At 46.6% G+C, this 22,592-nt stretch overlaps 2 protein-coding genes across 3 annotated transcripts; both read right to left on the reverse strand.

Annotated features, from left to right (window-relative positions):
• Positions 1 to 194: 194 nt before the first annotated feature.
• Positions 195 to 4,764, reverse strand: LOC121565416. Of its 2 annotated transcripts, none has more exons than XM_045206783.1 (4): positions 2,187 to 4,764; positions 1,693 to 1,901; positions 1,263 to 1,350; positions 195 to 778 (listed from the first exon to the last, which is right to left on the reverse strand). In XM_045206783.1, exons 1-4 carry the CDS (start codon positions 4,756 to 4,758, stop codon positions 594 to 596), a joined length of 3,054 nt encoding a protein of 1,017 aa, XP_045062718.1. In that variant the 5' UTR covers positions 4,759 to 4,764; the 3' UTR covers positions 195 to 593. The 2 variants fall into 2 exon arrangements, with proteins under 2 accessions (XP_045062718.1, XP_045062717.1); XM_045206782.1 differs by having other exon boundaries at positions 1,693 to 1,946.
• A 9,833-nt stretch (positions 4,765 to 14,597) lies between these two features.
• Positions 14,598 to 18,575, reverse strand: LOC121576565 (serine/threonine-protein phosphatase 6 regulatory ankyrin repeat subunit A-like). Its single transcript, XM_041889801.2, has 10 exons — positions 18,343 to 18,575; positions 17,773 to 17,860; positions 17,433 to 17,550; positions 16,990 to 17,209; positions 16,394 to 16,565; positions 16,035 to 16,195; positions 15,825 to 15,907; positions 15,648 to 15,730; positions 15,428 to 15,519; positions 14,598 to 15,222 (listed from the first exon to the last, which is right to left on the reverse strand). Exons 1-10 carry the CDS (start codon positions 18,518 to 18,520, stop codon positions 14,930 to 14,932), a joined length of 1,488 nt encoding a protein of 495 aa, XP_041745735.1. The 5' UTR covers positions 18,521 to 18,575; the 3' UTR covers positions 14,598 to 14,929.
• Between the last annotated feature and the right edge of the window lie 4,017 nt (positions 18,576 to 22,592).

Raw genomic sequence — 22,592 nt, forward strand, 5'->3', positions numbered from 1 at the left:
CGTGCAATAGCAGTCATGAATATTTAATAAACTAGTAGCATTTTTCTTTTTTATTGCAAGAAATACATAATAAGCCCTCATTATGTGTTTATAACTGCACTTAACTTAACACTTAACTCAATTAAGTCATTATGAGTGTATGACAGTATGAAAAAAAAATGTATGCACTCACTAACTGTAAGTGCGCTCTGGATAAGAGCTTCTGCTAAATGACTAAAATGTAAAATGTAAATGACTTGAGTGTATGCATTATAGATATAGGCTTCATAGAAAGTGTTACAAATGTTCTCCTGTCATCTTATAGGAGATCCATTCATGGATTTAGTTATGGCTTGAGAATGTGACTGGTCTACGGAGTTCTCCTTTATGTCTGTCTTTATATGTGACAACAACTTTTCTGTATTATGTGTATTTCCACAATCAATAATCATAAACGGTACTTCACTATGAATACTTTTGACTATGTGGTTTGAAGTACTTTACCGTTATCTTGCACATACATGAAGACTACTATAGACAGAAATCAATGCAGTATTGTTTTATTAAATAAAGGCTCTGATTAAAATATCATATTAATAAAATCAGGCATTTGGCTAATTCTTCTTCCCAGAAGCTCCTCTGAATGGTTTGGAGATGGCTCTGGAGAGAGCGTGTAACACCCTGACTATGAGTGGGCGTTTACGGGACTGGGACTCCTGGGGAGCAGGGGCCGGTGTGGTTGTCAGGTCCTCCTTGGGAGGGGGAGTGGATGGAACCTCTGGAACCTCACACTCAGCATCTGTCATAAGAACATTTCATAATCAGAAAATGAATGTGTGTGTTTGTGTCTGTCCGTCTGCCTGCCTGTCCGTCTGCCTGTCTGCCTGTCTGCCTGTCTGCCTGTCTGTCCGTCTGCCTGCCTGTCTGTCTGCCTGTCCGTCTGCCTGTCTGTCCGTCTGCCTGTCTGTCCGTCTGTCTGTCTGCCTGTCTGTCTGCCTGTCTGCCTGCCTGTCCGTCTGCCTGTCTGTCTGTCTGTCTGTCTGTCTGTCTGTCTGTCTGTCTGTCTGTCTGCCTGCCTGTCCGTCTGCCTGTCCGTCTGTCTGTCTGCCTGTTTGCCTGTCTTTCTGTCTGCCTGTCTGTCTGTCTGCCCGTCCGTCTGCCTGTCAGTCTGCCTGTCTGTCTGCATGTCTGTCCGTCGGTCTGCCTGTATCTGTTGTCACTGTTTTAACAAGCTTGTCATAGGGTGATACATCAATATGACATTATCGATGCTTATCACTTACCCTGTGAAATATGAGTCTCTCTGAGACGTTTGGTAGGCAGCGCATCCTGTTCAGGGTGTCTCTTCGGTTCCCCTTTTGTCTTGAACAGCTGTTGACAAAACACATCAGGACAACTGAGCCTGTGTAAAATACAGAGTGTGCATCCCAAAAGGCACCCTATTCGCTACGTAAGGCACTACTTTTGACAAGGGCCCAGAGAGCTCTGGTAAAAAGTAGTGCACTATATAGGGAATAGGGTGCCATTTGGGACATAGCCATTGACTCTCTCCCATGTGTATTAGGATTGCATTACAGCGTCCTCACTCAACCTCCTAAAGACAATGACAACAGTATTGTTCTAATGCTGAGAGACAATAGGGGTGTAGTGAATCTGTAGGGTAAATGTCAGCCCTGCCTTACAGAGGTAATCTCAAAACACAGAGCACCCTACCTTAATCATGATCTTTGGAAACTTATGCATTTTCGGTAGGAAACGCCACTTCCTGTTCTTCTTAGTCTCTTCCCCTCTGGCAGAGGGAAGACGGGCCATGCCGTCAGCCTTTACATCAGCCGGGCTAAGGCTCCTGGCAGGGAATTCCTCAGTAGCATTAAGGTCAGCTACAACACCATGAGTGATGTCACTTGTGGCATTGCTGGTGTCTGAGTGAGAAGAGCACGCTAGTGTGACCGATCTGTGTACAATAACTGGGAGAAGAGGACGCAGCCATTGAAGTCAGTCACTGCATCCCAAATGGCATTCTCTTCACTTTATAGTGCACTACTTTTGACCAGGACCCATAGGGTCTGGTCAAAAGTAGTGCACTAAATATGGAAGAAGGTGCCATTTTGGACACAACCAGTGAATTTCACATCATAAAACGCAATGTATTGAGCATCATGTTACAATTAAGTCCTATGCAGATGAAAATAGGTACTTTCACTTACCATCCTCCATTGTAGACTTGGACACATAAGTCAGGCTGTCCATCACCACGTCTGTCATCAACTTGATGACCTGATCCAAAACCATTTCAGCCGATGGTGGCATAGGCCTTCCCATACACTGCCCCAGGAGTCTCCTAACAGAAGTCTGGGCAAAGTTGTAAATGAGCTCTGAGGCATCGTCCTTTGACAGCTTCCTCAGGGCTGGTTTAGGCAGCGCTGGTTGAGAGAGGCTTCTGTGGCCAACCATGGATTGAAGCTGGCGGTTTATGGTTATCTCCTGAATGAGACCATGGACCTTTGCAATCAGGTTGCCAGACGCACCTTGAAGGGCTTCAACTGACAGGAGCCTATCCAGATTTTCTTCTGCTGAAGTCATCTCTGGGTCGTCCGTCTTCATTGTGTCCATTATAGTTTTCACTATGATATTGGTGTCAGATATGTTTATTTCTTGTTGGCTCACAAGCGTTGACCGTGAACCTGTCTCATCCATTGCGATAGAGGTATGGGATTCTGTCCTTGTGATCTCATCGGCAGCGCTCATGTCAGGCAACTGGTCAAGGCTCTCCAGTACAGAGTCTAACATGTTAGTGGCTATCAGACACTCCTCACTTGCAATCTGCCCAACAGATGAACTCTCAGAGTTGGCCACTCTACACTTGATCACATTTAGGATCAAGCTGAGCGTCTTCTTTGCAGTTTTGCTAAAGCCTTCTTGGCTGACTGCCACTGTTACGTCTTTTAGAGCCACAAGAGGTTTGCAACTTTCACTCAATCCACTGCCGTGGAGAGGAGAGGCTCTCTTCAAACTGTTGTTGCTCACAACTGACATACTCCTGGTGGGCAGAGTGAAATCCTCACTGCATGTGTCAATTACATGGTGGTCTGTTGAAGAGCCACTCGAAGACAGAAGGGCTTTAGACCTTTTAGCCAAACAGACTTTTGACAAAGGCTTCTCACTTCTCACAGACGGAGGGCGGCTCCTGTCCTCAACAAGAGCAGTGTCAGCGGACTTAGAACGTCTGAGTGTCTCCACAGGGGTGGAGTCCAGCACATATTTGGCTGTGGTGACTGACACTGGTGGAAAAGAGAAAAAGATGTTCAGTCTATCCTTTACTCTGTGGTACATGGTTTGAGCAGCATCCAATAAGTTGTCAAAGACAACTCTGGGTTTGAGCTGGGACTCCAGCTTTTTCTCTCCTAGTGGGAAGGAGTCTGCGTCATCCACAGTGTACTGGGATACACTTTCAAGGTCTTGCATGATAATATTTACTATATCTTCGGCTGTAGAAACCGCATGGTGTGAGAAGGTGGTGCTAGGCATGCTCTGTAGCAAAGAATGGCTGGCTTTGCTAGCAGCTCTGAGAATGGTCTCACTCACAATGTGTTTGGCCTTAGCTCGGAACTCAGCACTGTGAAAGCTCTGGATGGAAATGTTAGAGGTTCTGCTGGCTGCACTAAGAGATCGCGTGAGTGTGGCAATCTCGGCTGACGTCACGTCACTCGAAATGGTGAGGTCCTCCAATTTCGAAATTATCGAGTCCAACTTCTGGTTGAAGTCGAAGGATGAATTTGACGTGCTCTCCCCAACGGAAGCGGAGCAGTCTTCCTTTGAAGTGTCCACCCTCAGCACCGAGATCACCTGTTTGATTACCCCTTTAGTGCAGGTGTCGAGGGTGAGCTGGTGGGCTGAGGCTGAGAACTTAGAAGGGGTCTTACTGTCTGTCTTCTGTACAGGAGATTCCTCCACAGTGGCCTCAGTTACAAGTAGTCCAGTTGCAGAGAGCTCGATTTGCACAGGAGTATTTTTTCCCTCAGTGAGATGGTGGGAGGTGAACAGCTTCCTTAGTTTGTCCAGGGTTTTGGTATAAATCATCTGGGAACCTGAACTCACTTCCACCCAAAACATTTTGCGACCTGATTTCGTACGCATGGAGGCCTTATTGACCTCAGATACCTCATGCAGGTCGGAAATAATTCCACCAAAGAGATCAGAGGATGCCTCCTCAATATTCTCTGAGGAAACATGGACAGATAGGATTTCCGACAGTTTCCCACAAGAGTCGGTTCTATCCAGCGCAGCAGTATATGTCACAGCTGCATCCTGAATGACCTGAATGATGCATTGCTCAGCTTTGACAATATACTCCTCCACTGGTTGACCATGGAGGATGTTAACTTTATCAGCAGGGAGCTCCTTCTGAATACTCACATTCTCCTCTGATGGACATGGGTTGTTGAAGATAATGCTCTCAGTGACCATCTTAGAGGAGGCGAGAGATGAGTCGAGAAGCAGAGATCTGTATATTGTCGAGGTGGACATCTCTGGGTGCTTTATCACAGCAGCCTCCTCCAAAATGGCCGACGGGCCCTGGAGGATGTCAGAGATATCCATGTCCTCAATGGTCTCTACCAGAGACGATAGTAGGTCTCTGGCTGCCAGGTTGGTAGGTCTCTGGTTCTCGAGCTCTGTTTTGATTGCTTGACAGGCAGTTGCCAGAGCAACAGCAGAGCGAGAACACAACTGCTTCAAGGTGGAGTCAGAAAAAGATGATGACAGATCTGTCATGGACATGGTGGAGAGTTGACTGTCAGAGACAAACGGGCTGAGTTTGACAGACACCTGTCTGACCAAGTCCCCAGCAAGAGCTCTCATATCTATTGCTCCACTAGCTGAGTTGTGGGAGCAGGCACTCTGTGGCCTTGACGGGTTCCTGTTATCCAAAAATCCTGTTATCCAAAAAACCTCAAGTACAAGATCCACAACATCGGATGACACTTCTGTCATTCTGTTGTCGGACAGAAATGTACTTGGATGAATGGTGCCTGCATTCACAGTCCAGTCGCAAATGGAGTTGTTGGACTGACTCTGGACTAGTGGAACTAGACAGGTTTCACTTGGACCTTGGCCAAAGAGCTCTGCCATTTTGAGCAGAACTGATCTTAAGACCTTCGACTTGGAAATGTTCAGCAGTGGGTCGTTGTTGGACAGTCTGGTGGATGGTCTGCTAGCCGATCTGTGAACCACTAGGCTTTGTATTTCTGCCGAAATGGCAGTTAGAAAATAGGTCAAGGGGCTGGTCGCTCTCCCCTCATTTCCTCCGTTGGTTTTAGCCTTGATGATGCTATCTATGATGATGACTATGACCTGTCCAGCCAGAGGACCCAAGATGGCCTCAAGCTCCCTCTCTAACTCAAGGGGGAGACTTGTGGCCGAGCGCAATATGCTCTATGGCATGGGAATACATCTTAGAAGTCGCCATGCTTAGCATCTCTTGGGCAAACTGTTGACTTGCTGAGATACTTCCAGTCAGCAGAACTAGAGTTCCCTGACTGACACTTCGCATTAGCTCAGCCAATCTGGAGTTGAGAAGGTTTATAACCAACTCGACAATACCCATCATAAACTTGCCGTCCGTTGACATTTTGCTAGGTCTGTATTTCTCCTGTCTACTCCGTTTGGGCAGTGGTACGATGTCACTCTGCAACTGGCCGCTCTGGACCATGTCGAAGACAGAGTCCTCAGAGATGCCAAACACAGATCTCAGTGGTGCTGAGTGTGGTCTGTGTCGCATCTCTCTATCGCCACCCTCAGGTGAGGAGACATATCGCTCTTTGTCCTCACTCAGCAAAGAGATCAAACACCTGCAGAATGCACAACATAAATTAATAGTACATGGTAACAAAATAAAAAAATATGATCCAAGAATTTGGGACACAAACTCAACCTTGTTATTGTTATTCAAAGGAAGCATTGTGAACCATCTCAAACCACACTCAGTCCAAACATTAACATTTAGAGTAAACTTTTTAGAGGATAGGGCTAGGTACCTGTGAGAGGAGGGGATAGGGCTAGGTACCTGTGAGAGGAGGGGATAGGGCTAGGTACCTGTGAGAGGAGGGGATAGGGCTAGGTACCTGTGAGAGGAGGGGATAGGGCTAGGTACCTGTGAGAGGCGTGGATAGGGCTAGGTACCTGTGAGAGGAGGGGATAGGGCTAGGTACCTGTGAGAGGAGGGGATAGGGCTAGGTACCTGTGAGAGGAGGGGATAGGGCTAGGTACCTGTGAGAGGAGGGGATAGGGCTAGGTACCTGTGAGAGGCATGGATAGGGCTAGGTACCTGTGAGAGGAGGGGATAGGGGTAGGTACCTGTGAGAGGCATGGATAGGGCTAGGTACCTGTGAGAGGAGGGGATAGGGGTAGGTACCTGTGAGAGGCATGGAGAGGGCTAGGTACCTGTGAGAGGAGGGGATAGGGCTAGGTACCTGTGAGAGGAAGGGATAGGGCTGGGTACCTGTGAGAGGAGGGGATTGGGCTAGGCACCTGTGAGAGGAGGGGAGAGGGCTAGGTACCTGTGAGAGGAGGGGATAGGGCTAGGTACCTGTGAGAGGAGGGGATAGGGGTAGGTACCTGTGAGAGGAGGGGATAGGGCTAGGTACCTGTGAGAGGAGGGGAAAGGCGTGGGAGTGCGTGTGCTGCAGGCGGTTCTGGCGCTGGTGCACCTGCTGGGTCCTCCACTACAGCTGAATCTGACGCTGCGGCCAAGAGAGGTCACCTCTCCTGCCTCATTACTTCCTGATCCAGAAGAGCTTGGCGAATCAGAGAGCTCTATCTGCATGGTGAGGTCAAGGGCGGGAACAACCACAGTGGATGTAGACTCCATCACCCATGCTACAATATCCATGCACTTGGCACTAAACTCATGTCTGCTCATCTGCAATGTTAAAAGACCATACAGAGTTAGTTTGTTAAAGGGGCTGCACTGATATAAAACGTAGAACCATTTACTCAAGCTAGTCAATTAAAGCAGTGGTTCAGGATTAAAGGTCTTGCAGGATTTCCACAAATGAATGTTTGGTCCATTTTACCAACATTAACTACTTTAGAGGTGACTATAACTCACCCCGGCACGCATATTCTCACTCAGCAGATTCCAATGGCTGAAAAGTAAATAAATGCAAGTACACAATGAACTACATGACATTACCTCTATTATCTTAGACTACGTTATGGATGGACATTACCTCTATTATTTTAGATTACGTTATGGATGGACATTACCTCTATTATTTTAGATTACGTTATGGATGGACATTACATCTATTATTTTAGATTACGTTATGGATGGACATTACCACTATTATTTTAGATTACATTATGGATGGACATTACCTCTATTATTTTAGATTACGTTATGGATGGACATTACCTCTATTATCTTAGATTACGTTATGGATGGACATTACCTCTATTATCTTAGACTACGTTATGGATGGACCTCTATGGAACTAGGCCACACCCAGACATCCCTGATTGGTTATTTGGTCCGTTGAGTCCTTTGTATTGGCCCGAGACTATGGGAGACTCTCAATCTCCTCGCCTCCTTCTCAAAACCCATTGGATGAGAAGGTCAGAAGGGCAGGACCTCTGGCTTTCTCATCCAATGGGTTTTGAGAAGAGAGGACACGAGGAGTATGCAATTGAGATAGGGAACATATCTAGGGGATGCATGGGGAAGCCAAAGAGCAACTTACTCGTCCTTCATGTCCTGCACAAAGGTGTGTAGGTCTGGGTAGCTTCTCTTTCCCCTGCTGAGGGTGAGGCTGGTCTGGGAAGTTTCATCCTTGTGGATCACGGTAGTGAAGGTCACCACTGCAGCCTGATGGCGACAACAGAAAGCTGAGTTAGGCTGGAATTCAATTTTGCGTCATTAAAACACAAAATATCTCAATGAAATGTCATACATGTAATAGAAAAATACACCATACCTCCTGTGACTGAGATGGGATGGCAACAGCCTCATCCAACTCACTCATTCCTTCAACCTCCTGCGACTGAGATGGGATGGCCACAGCCTTGTCCAACTCACTCTCTCCTTCAACCTCCTGCGACTGAGATGGGATGGCAACAGCCTCGTCCAACTCACTCTCTTCTTCAACCTCCTGTGACTGAGTTGGGGTATCTGTGTCTAGAACAGCCTCATCCAACTTGGTCAGTCTCTCAGCCTCTCTGTGATCTTTATGGGATCTAGATAGAGAAAAAGGAATCTCTCTTAGGTCACTGCTATAATGTGAGTGTGAGGATGTGTAATTATAGAATTAGAATCATAGAATTAGAATGAATCATTCTAGAATTAGAATAGAATCACTCAAATTCTATGGCTCCAATACTCTTGAGATGACTCGGCCTATCCAGAGCCAAATATTTAGAGAATTCTGCCAACTTTTAAAAGGACTCCATGTAAGCGCCTTGGAGCCTTTCATTTATCCTTTCATTATAAGTAAATTATAATTATAGATGTTCAGTTACATAGCATTGTTTGAAATGTCAACATTGCCCATGGGGAGCCAGCTGTCATATGGATATCTACTGTGTCATGTAATGTATACATAAACTCAGCAAAAAAGAAAACGTCCCTTTTTCAGGATCTTTCAAAGATAATTCGTAAAAATCCAAATAACTTCACAGATCTTCATTGTAAAGGGTTTAAACACTGTTTCCCATGCTAGTATCCCCTGTAGCTCAGTTGGTAGAGCATGGTGCTTGCAACGCCAGGGTTGTGGGTTTGTTTCCCACGGGGGGCCAGTACATGAAAATGTATGCACTCACTAACTGTAAGTCGCTCTGGATAAGAGCGTCTGCTAAATGACTAAAATGTAAAATGTTGTTCAATGAACCATAAACAATGAATGAACATGCACCTGTGGAACGGTCATTAAGACACTAACAGCTTACAGACGGTAGTTATGAAAACTTAGGACCCTAAAGAGGCCTTTCTACTGACTCTGAAAAAACACCAAAAGAAAAATGCCCAGGGCCCTGCTCATCTGCGTGAACGTGCCTTAGGCATGCTGCAAGGAGGCATGAGGACTGCAGATGTGGCCAGGGCAATAAATTGCAATGTCCGTACTGTGAGACGCCTAAGACAGAGCTACAGGGAGACAGGACGGACAGCTGATCATCCTCGCAGTGGCAGACCACGTGTAACAACATCTGCACAGGATCGGAACATCCGAACATCACACCTGCGGGACAGGTACAGGATGGCAACAACAACTGCCCGAGTTACACCAGGAACGCACAATCCCTCCATCAGTGCTCAGAATGTCCGTAATAGGCTGAGAGAGGCTGGACTGAGGGCTTGTAGGCCTGTTGTAAGGCAAGTCCTCACCAGACATCACCGGCAACAACGTCGCCTATGGGCACAAACACACCGTCGCTGGACCAGACAGGACTGGCAAAAAAGTGCTCTTCACTGACGAGTCGCGGTTTTGTCTCACCAGGGGTGATGGTCGGATTCGTGTTTATCGTCGAAGGAATGAGCGATACACCAAGGCCTGTACTCTGGAGCGGGATCGATTTGGAGGTGGATGGTCCGTCATGGTCTTGGGCGGTGTGTCACAGCATCATCGGACTGAGCTTGTTGTCATTGCAGGAAATCTCAACGCTGTGCGTTACAGGGAAGACATCCTCCTCCCTCAGTGGTACCCTTCCTGCAGGCTCATCCTGACATGACCCTCCAGCATGACAATGCCACCAGCCATACTGCTCGTTCTGTGCGTGATTTCCTGCAAGACAGGAATGTCAGTGTTCTGCCATGAAGAGCCTGGATCTGTTGGATCGGAGGGTGAGGGCTAGGGCCATTCCCCCCAGAAATGTCTGGGAACTTGCAGGTGCCTTGGTGGAAGAGGGGGTAACATCTCACAGCAAGAACTGGCAAATCTGGTGCAGTCCATGAGGAGGAGATGCACTGCAGTACTTTAATGCAGCTGGTGGCCACACCAGATACTGTTACTTTTGATTTTGACCCCCCCCTTTGTTCTGTTAGTCACACGTCTGTGGAACTTGTTCAGTTTATGTCTCAGTTGTTGAATCTTGTTATGTTCATACAAATATTTACACGTTAAGTTTGCTGAAAATAAACGCAGTTGACAGGGAGAGGACGTTTCTTTTTTTGCTGAGTTTATATCTCAATGTCCCAACTCTCTAAATACATGGCTCTGGGCCTACCTCGCCATAGGCGGTGACCTTTGACCTACTACTGAATCTGTATCTGTAGGCCTATGTGATCCTGTAACCAGTCACAAATGTGTCATTAGTGTAAATCACTTACCTGACTTCCTTCATAACATCAGCTTCATTGATGGGGTCATCCAGGTCTATGAGGGTGAGGTCATTCCCACTGACCTCTGACCTCTGAAAGACAGCACAAAGTCATGTTTAGATGTCACCTACTGTGTCGCCTTTTGCCGTGTTCAAAACAACTGGGAAATCTCTGACTTCCGACTTCAGTGCGTTCAAGACAACTGGGAAATAGGAAAAAAAACAAGCTCCGACTGGGAAAAATCGTTTTGAACAGTCATCCAACTCGAATTCCAAGTCGGAAGCAGCGCGGCTTGGCGGGTCATGTTTTGGAGGACGCCTGACTCGACCTTCACCTCTCCAGAGCCCGCTGGGGAGTTGCAGCGATGAGACAAGATCGTAACAAGATCGTAACTACCAATTGGATATCACGAAAAATTGGGGAGAAAAAGGGGGTAAAATTACCACCACAAAATGTAAAAAGGAATTCCAAGTCGGAAACTCTGGCATCTTTCTAGAGCTCCGACTTTCCGACCTGAAGTTCACGGACGTCATGATTTGACCTAGTTATTTTTTTCGAGTTCCCAGTTGCCTTGAGAGCACCATTAACCCAACTCTCATTGTCACATCATAATGCATCATATTCAGAGAAATAGAATCACCAGAACATCATATCAGGTGTACAGTTCAGTTTACCAGTCAAATTGCCAAGGTCAGAGGCTCTATCCTTTCTAGTGATTCTATTTCTATGGTCACATAATAATGCATCATATCTATGCTTGTGTCCGAAATAGCACCCTAGTTCCAATATAGTGCACTTCTTTTGGCTGGAGCCCTATAGAGTCCCACAGTCATAATACCCATAAAACCTAGTGGTCTGGCAGCCTCTGGAACTGCCGTTCTGCAGCCAACAAGGCAGAGTTAATCTCAGCCTATGCTACCCTCCAGTCCCTCGACTTCTTGGCGCTGACGGAAACATGGATTACCACAGAAAACGCTACTCCTACTGCTCTTTCCTCGTCTAACCATGTGTTCTCGCATACCCCAAGAGCATCTGGTCGGCGCGGTGGTGGCACAGGAATCCTCATCTCTCCAAAGTGGACATTCTCTCTTTTTCCCCTGACCCATCTGTCTATCTCCTCATTTGAATTCCATGCTGTCACAGTCACTAGCCCATTCAAGCTTAACATCCTTGTCATTTATCGCCCTCCAGGTTCCCTTGGAGAGTTCATCAATGAGCTTGATGCCTTGATAAGTTCCTTTCCTGAGGATGGCTCACCCCTCACAGTTCTGGGTGACTTTAACCTCCCTACGTCTCTGCCTTTGACTCATTTCTCTCTGCCTCCTTCTTTCCACTCCTTTCCTCTTTTGACCTCACCCTCTCACCATCCCCCCTACTCACAAGGCAGGCAATATGCTTGACCTCAACTTTACTAGATGCTGTTCTTCTACTAATCTCACTGCAACTCCCCTCCAAGTCTCCGACCACTACTTTGTATCCTTTTCTCTCTCGCTCTCCTCCAACACTACTCACTCTGCCCCTACTCAGATGGTAATGTGCCATCACAACCTTCGCTCTCTCTCTCCCGCTACTCTCTCCTCTTCCATCCTATCATCTCTTCCCTCTGCTAAATCCTTCTCCCTCCGATCTCCTGATTCTGCCTCCTCAACCCTCCTCTCCTCCCTTTCTGCATCTTTTGACTCTCAATGTCCCCTATCCTCCCGGCCGGCTCGGTCCTCCCCTCCTGCTCCGTGGCTTGACGACTCATTGCGAGCTCACAGAAGAGGGCTCCGGGCAGCTGAGCGGAAATGGAGGAAAACTAGACTCCCTGCGGACCTGTCATCTTTTCACTCCCTCCTCTCTGCATTCTCTTCCTCTGTTTCCGCTGCTAAAGCCACTTTCTACCACTCTAAATTTCAAGCCTATGCCTCTAACCCTAGGAAGCTCTTTGCCACCTTCTCCATTTTGAAAAGAAGGTTGACGACATCCGATCCTCATTTATTAAGTGAAATGACACCGCTGGTCCTGCTCACACTGCCCTACCCTATGCTTTGACTTTTTTTCTCCCCTCTCTCTCCAGATGAAATCTTGCGACTTGTGACGGCCGGCCGCCCAACAACCTGCCCGCTTGACCCTATCCCCTCCTCTCTTCTCCAGACCATTTCCGGAGACCTTCTCCCTTACCTCACCTCGCTCATCAACTCATCCTTGACCGCTGGCCATGTCCCTTCCGTCTTCAAGAGAGCGAGAGTTGCACCCCTCCTCAAAAAACCTACACTCGATCCCTCCGATGTCAACAACTACAGACAAGTAAGTATCCCTTCTTTCTTTTCTCTCCAAATCTCTTGAGCGTGCCGTCTCTAGCCAACTCTCCTGCTATCTCTCTCAGAATGACATTCTTGATCCAAACCAGTCAGGTTTAAAGACTGGTCATTCAACTGAGACTGCTCTTCTCTGTGTCATGGAGGCTCTCCGCACTGCTAAAGCTAACTCTCTCTCCTCTGCTCTTATCCTTCTAGACCTATCCGCTGCCTTTGATACTGTGAACCATCAGATCCTCCTCTCCCTCTCTCCGAGTTGGGCATCTCCGGCGCTGCTCACTCTTGGATTGCGTCCTACCTGACAGGTCGCTCCTACCAGGTAGCGTGGCGAGAATCTGTCTCCGCACCACGTGCTCTCACCACTGGTGTCCCCCAGGGCTCAGTTCTAGGCCCTCTCCTATTCTCTCTATACACCAAGTCACTTGGCTCTGTCATATCCTCACATGGTCTTTCCTATCATTGCTACGCAGACGACACACAATTAATTTTCTCCTTTCCCCCTTCTGATAACCAGGTGGCGAATCGCATCTCTGCATGTCTGGCAGACATATCAATGTGGATGTCGGATCACCACCTCAAGCTGAACCTCTGCAAGACGGAGCTGCTCTTCATCCCTGAGAAGGACTGCCCGTTCCATGATCTCGCCATCACGGTTGACAACTCCATTGTGTCCTCCTCCCAGAGTGCAAAGAGCCTTGGCGTGACCCTGGACAACACCCTGTCATTCTCTGCTAACATCAAAACGGTGACCCGATCCTGCAGGTTCATGCTCTACAACATTTGCAGAGTACGACCCTACCTTACACAGAAAGCGGCACAGTTCCTAATCCTGGATTAATGCAACTCGCTGTTGGCTGGGCTCCCTGCCTGTGCCATTAAACCCCTACAACTTATCCAGAACGCAGCAGCCCGTCTGGTGTTCGACCTTCCCAAGTTCTCTCATGTCACCCCGCTCAGTTGAGGCTCGCATCTACTACAAGACCATGGTGCTTGCCTACGGAGCTGTGAGGGGAACGGCACCTCCTTACCTTCAGGCTCTGATCAGACCCTACACCCAAACGAGGGCACTATGTTCATTTACCTCTGGCCTGCTAGCTCCCCTACCTCTACAGAAGCACAGTTCCCGCTCAGCCCAGTCAAGGCTATTTGCTGCTCTGGCACCCCAATGGTGGAACAAGCTCCCCCAGGACGCCAGGACAGCGGAGTCACTGACCACCTTCCGGAGACTTAGTAGTATCAGTGCTTTTCACAAACGTTGTAGTACTTAGTGTGCATCATTGTTTTCGCTCATACAGCTGCCTCTACTCTCCTAACCTCCCCTCAGTAACTAAAGAAGGCACAAAATGATGACATAAATATCACAAGAAAGAATACATGAATTAATAATTTACTTTCTAAAATATTTTCTAGAGGGCAAAGGACAGGTAGGTTTAATAACGCAAATGTAAAAAGTCCTGTCGCTCACATACAAATGCAAAATCTAAATGGCACCCTATTCTTTATAGAGTACACTACTTTTGACCAGAACCCTATGGCCCTGGTCAAAAGTAGTGTACTATAAAGGCAATATGGTGCCATTGGGGATGGAAATTCTTTGAAATTACTCATGAGAGCAAATACTACGATTTTTTGGTTCCCACAGAGGGCCAGGAGCTTAAGACATGAATGATTTTATTAAAATGTTTGTTCATAAAAAATAAATGATTTCCCCTCCTCCCACATGGATTACAGACAAGAGGCTAGGTGCGTTCTGACTATTTTAGTGTGCGGATAAACATGACCATCACTCTCATAAAACTTAAATTAAACATCACTCCTTATGTTTTTTCTTAGCCCAAAACGCTCAATCCCATTTCTACTGTCAAAACAGGTTTTGAAAAGGCTTCTTCCACATCTTTTGGTCCATGTCTGTTTTTCACTCAGTGAAGTGCTACTATCCCCTTGGATTACAGGTTATTGCCGTCATAAGGTGTCCGTCTGTCTGTTGGCTGGACAGTTTCTACCGTTTAGGACCTTTGTGGGTAAAGGTAATGGTGGGGTATAGCAGCAGCAGTTCCTCTGAAGTCCAGTATCTGCTGGAAGGACACCTGGTGGTACGAGAGGATGAGTGTGGCCAGCCAGCCTGTTGTGCCTCCCCCTCTCCCTCCCTCCATTTCTCTCTCTCCATCTGCGGGACTCTTAAGGCTCCTGTGCGGACTGTCTCGGCTCGTGCCCTCCCAAAGCTGGCTGTGGTGATTTAAGACACGGTGTGTATGTGTGTATTTGTTTGTGGCCTCTGCCCCACTTCACTGTCCATCCGCCTGCCCTTGGCTCCCCTCCTGGGCAGCGACCACCACCCCCCTCAGTATGTCTCTGAGTCTGAGTCGTTGAGTTCCTCATCCTTGTAGAAGCCTCCATCGTGGTCGCGGTGGCCGATGTTGTTGAAGCTGCAGTAGGAGCTGTGCTCGCTGCGCAGCACGGGCAGGCTGTCGAAGGTCACACTCTTGGAGGGGCTGGTGGTGTAGTGGTTAATGGCACTGAAGGACAGTCTGGGCGTCGGGTTGCAGGGGGACACGGGCATCATGGTGGCCAGGATCAGTGCCAGGCAGTCCGCCACGTCTTTGTTGGGGGCGCAGGCCAAGGCAGGCGTGTAACCTGAGGGGTTCAAACAGAACAGCAGAGGGTCACTTCAGGAGCATCACCGTTTACTACAACACTTTTGGTGAAAAACATGAAATAACAGCAGGCTAGGAGATACAAAGTTAAGACAATAACCAAACAGTGGACTAGAGAGAAACATTTGTGGACACATTGAGAAGAGAAGTACAGAAGAAAACGGTGTTAGCGTTATGGATCTTACCATTCTCATCGACTGCTAGCACGCTAGCACCCTTCACTAGTAGCTCCTGAACCACCACCGTCAGACCATTTCTGGCTGCAACGTGTAACGGCCTGAGGAGAAAGTACCGTCAGATTAGCCAGCAGCAAATGAGGATACCTCCCAAATGCCAGACTATTCCCTATATAGTGCACTTCTTCTAATTCTTCTGGCCCAATTAATACAGCTGAACCATACGTACGTCTGTAAGGCTGCGTTAGTCGAGTTGATGAGGTTCCTGTCTGTAATCTTCTCCAATATCAACAAGGCACTGGTTTCATGCCCCTTTAAAAACCAGAGTCAAACATGTCAGACCAAAATTTTAACCAGAGAGAGCCAACTGTTCAGATGAACGTCATCTTCATGTGGGGATGCTCACCTTACTGCAGGCCAGATGAAGAGCAGTGTTCTTGACTGCATCCTGCAGGGTGAGCTCTGCTTTGGCACTGCTCACCAACAGCTCTGACACAGACAGAGAAACATAAAGAAACTCAATTAGGAAATTAAGCGACTTATTAAAATGTAAAACAGACATGTTGAACTTAAGCCGGCTGGGCGAGGCAAAGCGGAGGAGAGGGGGGCTGCGTACCGACAGCGTTGGTTTGTCCGTTCTCAGCAGCCATCATGAGGGAGGTCTTCCCGGAGGCATCGGGGGAGTTGACCTGGGCGTTGTGGCCTAGCAGCAGCTGAAGACACTCCACGTGGTCTGTGAAAGCCGCCGCATGCAGGGGGTCCTGGAGAGAGAGGAAACTTATTTCACCGATATCATGTAGGACTGTTATAAACAAGTTTGTTCAATTAACCCTGTTTATACCATAGAAATATAAAATCAATAATAGATGTATTAAAAGTAATCTACAATCCCTCATCCAACCCCAGAGGTCATTTTATTCCCCAGACAACATTATTCTCCAGAAGAAAAAGGACTTTGTCATGTGCTGTAGTTACCGGTTCTTGGTGTCAGTGGCGTTGACAATGGCCGGCCCCAGAGTGTCAATCAGCATCTCTGCAGCCCCCTCGTTGTCATTGATCACAGCACAGTGGAGGGGGCTGAACGAGTTGCCCTCGGTCTTGTGGAAAACCTCCTGTTCCAGCAGCACCTCTACACACGTGTCATGGCCTAGTGGAAGATTGATTCATACAGGAAAAAGATGACATCGCTGCAGACCACAACAATACTCTCAGAGAAAGCTACACATCTGACAATGGTGAAGTCACAAAAGATGTTTTAGCTACAACATATGCTATGTCAATCCCTGACAAAGTCCTGTTTCAGTGTAAGGTCCTCCACTGAGAGTCATAACCCCCTAATTCTGTTGTAGTCTTGTTCATTCCCCCCCACATGGCTCCGTCCACACCAATCGAATGCTTTTCAAGCCACAAGAGGGAGTGAATGAGTGTACACTTCATGGAGGAGAGAACAGAGCTACAGTCCAGTTAGTCAGTACGTACCGTTGTATGGCCTGCCTAATTCAGGGACATGTTTACAGTGCTGAAGAGAGAAAATCAGAAAATATCTAGTGTTCCGTTAGTCCAGTACGTACCGTTGTAGCAGGCCCAGTGTAGTGGCGTGTAGCCCTGGTTGTCTGTGATGACGGGGAGGGTCTCCACTGACTGGGCGGCGTGTAGGAGCCCCCCCAGCACCCCGATGTGTCCGGATGCCGCCGCCAGGTGGACAGGGGTCCGCCCCTTACAGTCCCGAACCAGGAAGCTGGCGCTGTGCTGCAGCAGGGCCTCCACACACTCCTCATGACCCGTCACCGCCTGGGAGGAAGGGCGGGGAGACAAGAATGGATTTGAATAACTAATAATCAATGATATAATAATGAATCATCAATTATTACAAATGATGTCTGGAGGCAGGTCCCCCTACATGGATGAATACACCACTACACATGGACAACTACTTTTCTGAAGATAATATGTATATTTGAGCCTCCCCGTCTCTTTCTGTGTGTGAGCGTATACAGCCAGCTCTCCTCCTCACCCCTCTGTGTAGCGCTGTTCTGCCCCACTTGTCTTTGGCTTCTACGCTGGCTCCCTTGTTGAGCAGTGAGTACACACAGTCTGTGTGTCCGCTCAGCACCGACAGCATCAGAGGGGTTCTGATACACAAGACAACAAGGTCATATTACAAACTGCTAATAACCAGGCTGAGTCCCAAATGGCAACCTATTCCCTATATGGTACACTACTTTTGACCCGAGCCCATAGGGTTCTGGTTTAAAGTAGTGCACAAAGTAGGGCATATGGTGCCATTTGGGACGTAGACCTAGTGTCAAAATCTCTTTATTTCAGGAATTGTATCCAAAACCCAATTGACTTACTGTCCATTCCCGTCTTGAACGTCCACTGCACTCTGGAGGTCAGCATTTCCAATCAGCAAACGCAAACACTCCGAATGACCGTTGGTAGCTAGAGGAGGATAAACAGAGAGGATATAAGAATGTGAGATGATTGACCGTTGGTAGCTAGAGGAGGCTAAACAGAGAGGATATGAGCTGATTGCTGGACGACTATTACCTTCACATGAACAGACAGATTTCTAGAACAGTGGTATTGGTAGATGACATCCTCATGATGTTAACACAGCAGATAATAAAACATTTTGGGGCTGAGGCCCTCGAAGCCTGTCACCTGCTAGCTGTGTACCTGGCTCTGGATAGAAGTCCCCCTGTGCACTGATCTAGGATCAGGTTACCCTCCCCAGATCCTCAGCAATAATGACAAAAAATTACCTTAGATCAGTGTGTAGTGGGCATTTTCACACTATACTATATAATATCCCTAGAGTGGACATTGGCGTCCTAGCAACATGACCAAACAAATGTCCATCTTGGTAAGGAAAACTTTTGAATTTTAGAATCTCTAGGTCTTACGTGATATCCTATGCGTACCTGCAGCGTGGATGGGGGTCCTCTTCAGGGTGAAGTCTTTAACCAGGATGGAGGCTCCCTGGTTGATGAGGACGTCAACACACTCCACATGGCCTTTAAAGGCAGCCAGGTCCAGAGGGGTGCGCCCCTGGCTGTTCCTCACGTCTAGATCCAGCAGAGACTGAACCAGGACCTCCATAGCATGGTGGTGGCCGTGGTACGCCTGAATGGAAACAAACACACAGTCTGAAGCAAAGTCCAGTGGTATGCCTGAACAGAAATACACTCTTAATATAATCAATGTCCTATAGTAGACCAGTGGTATGCCTGAACAGAAATAGTCCTAGACCCCTAAAGTAGACCAGTGTCTCTCAAATCGGGTGCCCATTTTTCTCCCGCTCAGCATCAACATCGAAGGTCCCTGTCAAGCGTGAGATTTAGAAACAAACACTCTACTATTGGTCAGAGAAGGATTGTTGTTTGGTACTCCAAAAACAGCCATTTCTGCACTAGGCTGCAACTTTATATCAAATGCTTCAAAAAGGGTTTTAAATAGTGGACAAATAATCTGCCAGATGGGGACAGGACCAGAACATGTGGGTCAAGTCCGCCAAGGAGCTTTTACACCTGTCACATGTACCATCAATATTTGGGTAGAATTTGGACAATCTAGCCTTACTGAAATGGATACGGTAAAGTACCTTAAACTGTATAGAATCTCTGGTCTGATGAAACCAAGATTGAACTCTTTGGCCTGAATGCCAAGCGTCACATCTGGAGGAAACCTGGCACCATTCCTACGGTGAAGCATGGTGGTGGCAGCATCATAGTGTGGGGATGTTTTTAAGCGGCAGGGACTGGAAGACTAGTCAGGATCGAGGGAAAGCTGAACGGAGCAAAGTACAGAGAGATCCTTGATGAAAACCTGCTCCAGAGCGCTCAGGGCCTCAGACTGGGGCAAAGGTTCACCTCCCAACAGGACAGTGACCCTATGCACACAGCCAAGACAACGCAGGAGTGGTTTCGGGACAAGTCTCTGAATGTCCTTGAGTGGCTCAGCCAGAGGCCGGACTTGAACCAAATCGAACATCTCTGGAGACCTGAAAATAGCTGTGCAGTGATGCTCTTCATCCAACCTGACAGAGCTTGAAAGCATCTGCAGAGAAGAATGGGAGAAACTCCCCAAATAGAGGTGTGCCAAGCTTGTAGCGTCATACCCAAGAAGACTCGATGCTGTAATCGCTGCCAAAGGTGCTTCAACAAAGTACTGAGTTTATTTTTAATACATTTGAAAAAAATTCTAAAAACCTGTTTTTGCTTTGTTATTATAGGATATTGTGTGTAGATTAATGAGGGAAAAACAATTGAATACATTTTAGAATAAGGCCGTAACGTAACAAAATGTGGAAAAAGTCAAGGGGTCTGAATACTTTACGAATGCACTGTATATATATTACACTAATTTCTCAGCTTGAGACCCCCCATTCTCCGCTTGAGGCATAATAAAAAAATCCCCATGCAAATCTTTCTTTAACTAGAGACTTGTTTCTCATGGTCTGAGAGTCCTTTAGGTGTGTTTTGGCAAACTCCAAGTGGGCTGTCATGTGCCTTTTACTGAGAAGTGGCTTCCGTCTGGCCACTCTACCATAAAGGCCCGATTGGTGGAGTGCTGCATAGATGGTTGTCCTTCTGGAAGGTTCTCCCATCTCCACAGAGGAACTCTGGAGCTCTGTCAGAGTGACCATCCTGACCAAAAACCTTATCCCCCGATTGCTCAGTTTGACCAGGCAGCCAGCTCTAGGAAGAGTCTTGGTGGTTCCAAACTTCTTCCATTTAAGAATGATGGAGGCCACTGTGTTCTTGGGGACCTTCAATGCTGCATAAATTTTTTGGTACCCTTCCCCAGATCTGTGCCTCGACACAATCCTGTCTCTGAGCTCTACGGACAATTCCTTCGACCTCATGGCTTGGTTTTTGCTCTGACATGCATTGTCAACTGTGGGACCTTATATAGACAGGTGTGTGCCTTTCCAAATCATGACCAATCAATTTAATTTACCACAGGTGGACTGTTGTAGAAACATCTCAAGGATGATCAATGGAAACAGGATGCACCTAAGCTCAATTTCGAATCTCATAGCAAACGGTCTGAATACTTATGTAAATAAGGTTTTTTTAAATATACATTTGCTAAAAATTGTAAAAACCTGTTTTCGCTTTGTCATTATGGGGTATTGTGTGAAGATTGATGAGAATTTTTATTTATTTCATCAATTTTAAAATACGGCTGTAACATAACAAAATGTGGAAAAAGTCAAGGGCTCTGAATACTTTCCGAATGCACTGTAGATCTAGATCTGGTTCAGATCGCTTGGTTATAGAAGAGGGTGGTAGGTTTGAGCCCTGCATGGGCCACTAATACATACTGATTATATGTATTAAAGAGAAAAGTCTGCCACATGACCAGATAATTACTATCTGAAGGAAGAGACATCACACACAGAGGCCAGACCCGTCAAACATGATTAAAACGGCCATGGTGCACCCCAGCTTCAGTAAACCCAACTGTTATGCCTGTCTAAACAGCCTAGCCCTGGTAGCGTCCTACCAAACGATGTGTATAAAACCTGGATGGACAGGGGGCGCTGTATTGAAGCCACCGCGCAGCCATCTCGGTACTCCTCAATTGTAAAACATATTTTTGAAGCTATAGAAATGCATTTATTAATGTCTACATTCGTTTTTGACACGTTTATTATATTACACACATTAATGCATACTTTTAAATTATATTATGTGAGCTAAACAGAAAAAATAAAAAAAGGAAAAAATATATAAAAACATTTTCCTTGAAGTATTTTTTTGGGGAGTACTGATGGTGCTGTCCTCACTACAACAACAAAAATACTTAAATATATGTCATTTTGTCCTTGAAACATTTAATTGAAATACTGAATTCCATTCATTCCTATGGAGGACTGCTCCTACTAGGGAGTGCCAATATGGCCGACCGGTGGCTTCAAAGCCTGTCAATGGCCAATACATAGCATCAGGTTTATATACGTAATTGATCCTAACCCCTCCCTGTACTCCATCCCCAGTGATTGATTGACAGGTCTGAAACCCTACCAACGCTGTCTCTCACAAAGTGACTGAGTGACAGGCCAAGCTGGGATGAGATGTGATTTTAGTTGTGGCCAGAGGGGTATACTATGAAGGAAGGATGGTAGGTCTACTCAGGGTTTTCTAAAGCTAGCCAGCTTCAGTTAGCTTCACATTCCATCAGGCTTCATCCATATTATGATGGTGGATATTGCTCCCCCGCCTGTATGGAGGTAAAATAGTGACTTAATTATACAAGCATGTAAAGTATGATTTGCACATGTAAAATATGAGTTGCAGCTGTATACTGAGTTTTGTAGGTGCAGAAAATATTTTCAAACATGTAACTTCTTTTGAGAATAAATGCAACAACACTTGCAAGCGAATAACGTGATATGTGAATAAATACAACAACACTTGTAAACATGTAAGTTGATATATTAATAAATTCAATAAGATTTGCAAGCATGCAACTACATTTCAGAATGAATGCAACTAATTTACTAAACTTGCAACTGGTGAATTTTCTTCTGTGAATCAAAACTACATCTGTGCGCTCAGAGTTCTGGCACTAATTTTGCAACTAACCTGTGGCATAAGTTTTGCAGTTGTAAAAAAAAATGTTTTGCAAGCAAGCAGCACAGAAAAACACGAGCTCTGGTGTACAGGGCTTTTTATTCCGACCAATCAGGTGAGTTGTTGTCATTCCTCAAATCAAATCAAATCAAATAAAATGTTATTGGCCACATGCGCCGAATACAACAGGTGCAGACATTACAGTAAAATGCTTACTTACAGCCCTTAACCAACAGTGCATTTATTTTGTAATAAAAAAGTAAAATAAAACAACAACAAAAAAGTGTTGAGAAAAAAGTAAAATAAAATAACAGTAGGGAGGCTATATATACAGGGGGGTACCGGTGCAGAGTCAATGTGCGGGAGCACCGGCTAGTTGAGGTAGTTGAAGTAATATGTACATGTGGGTAGAGTTAAAGTGACTATGCATAAATAATTAACAGAGTAGCAGCAGCGTAAAAAGATGGGGTGGGGGTTGGGGTGGGGGTGGGGGGTTAGAAGCTGTTGAGAAGTCTTTTGGACCTAGACTTGGCACTCCGGTACCGCTTGCCGTGCGGTAGCAGAGAGAACAGTCTATGACTAGGGTGGCTGGA

Source organism: Coregonus clupeaformis, chromosome 23 (assembly GCF_020615455.1).
Source record: "Coregonus clupeaformis isolate EN_2021a chromosome 23, ASM2061545v1, whole genome shotgun sequence".
In the NCBI taxonomy this organism is placed as follows: domain Eukaryota; kingdom Metazoa; phylum Chordata; class Actinopteri; order Salmoniformes; family Salmonidae; genus Coregonus; species Coregonus clupeaformis.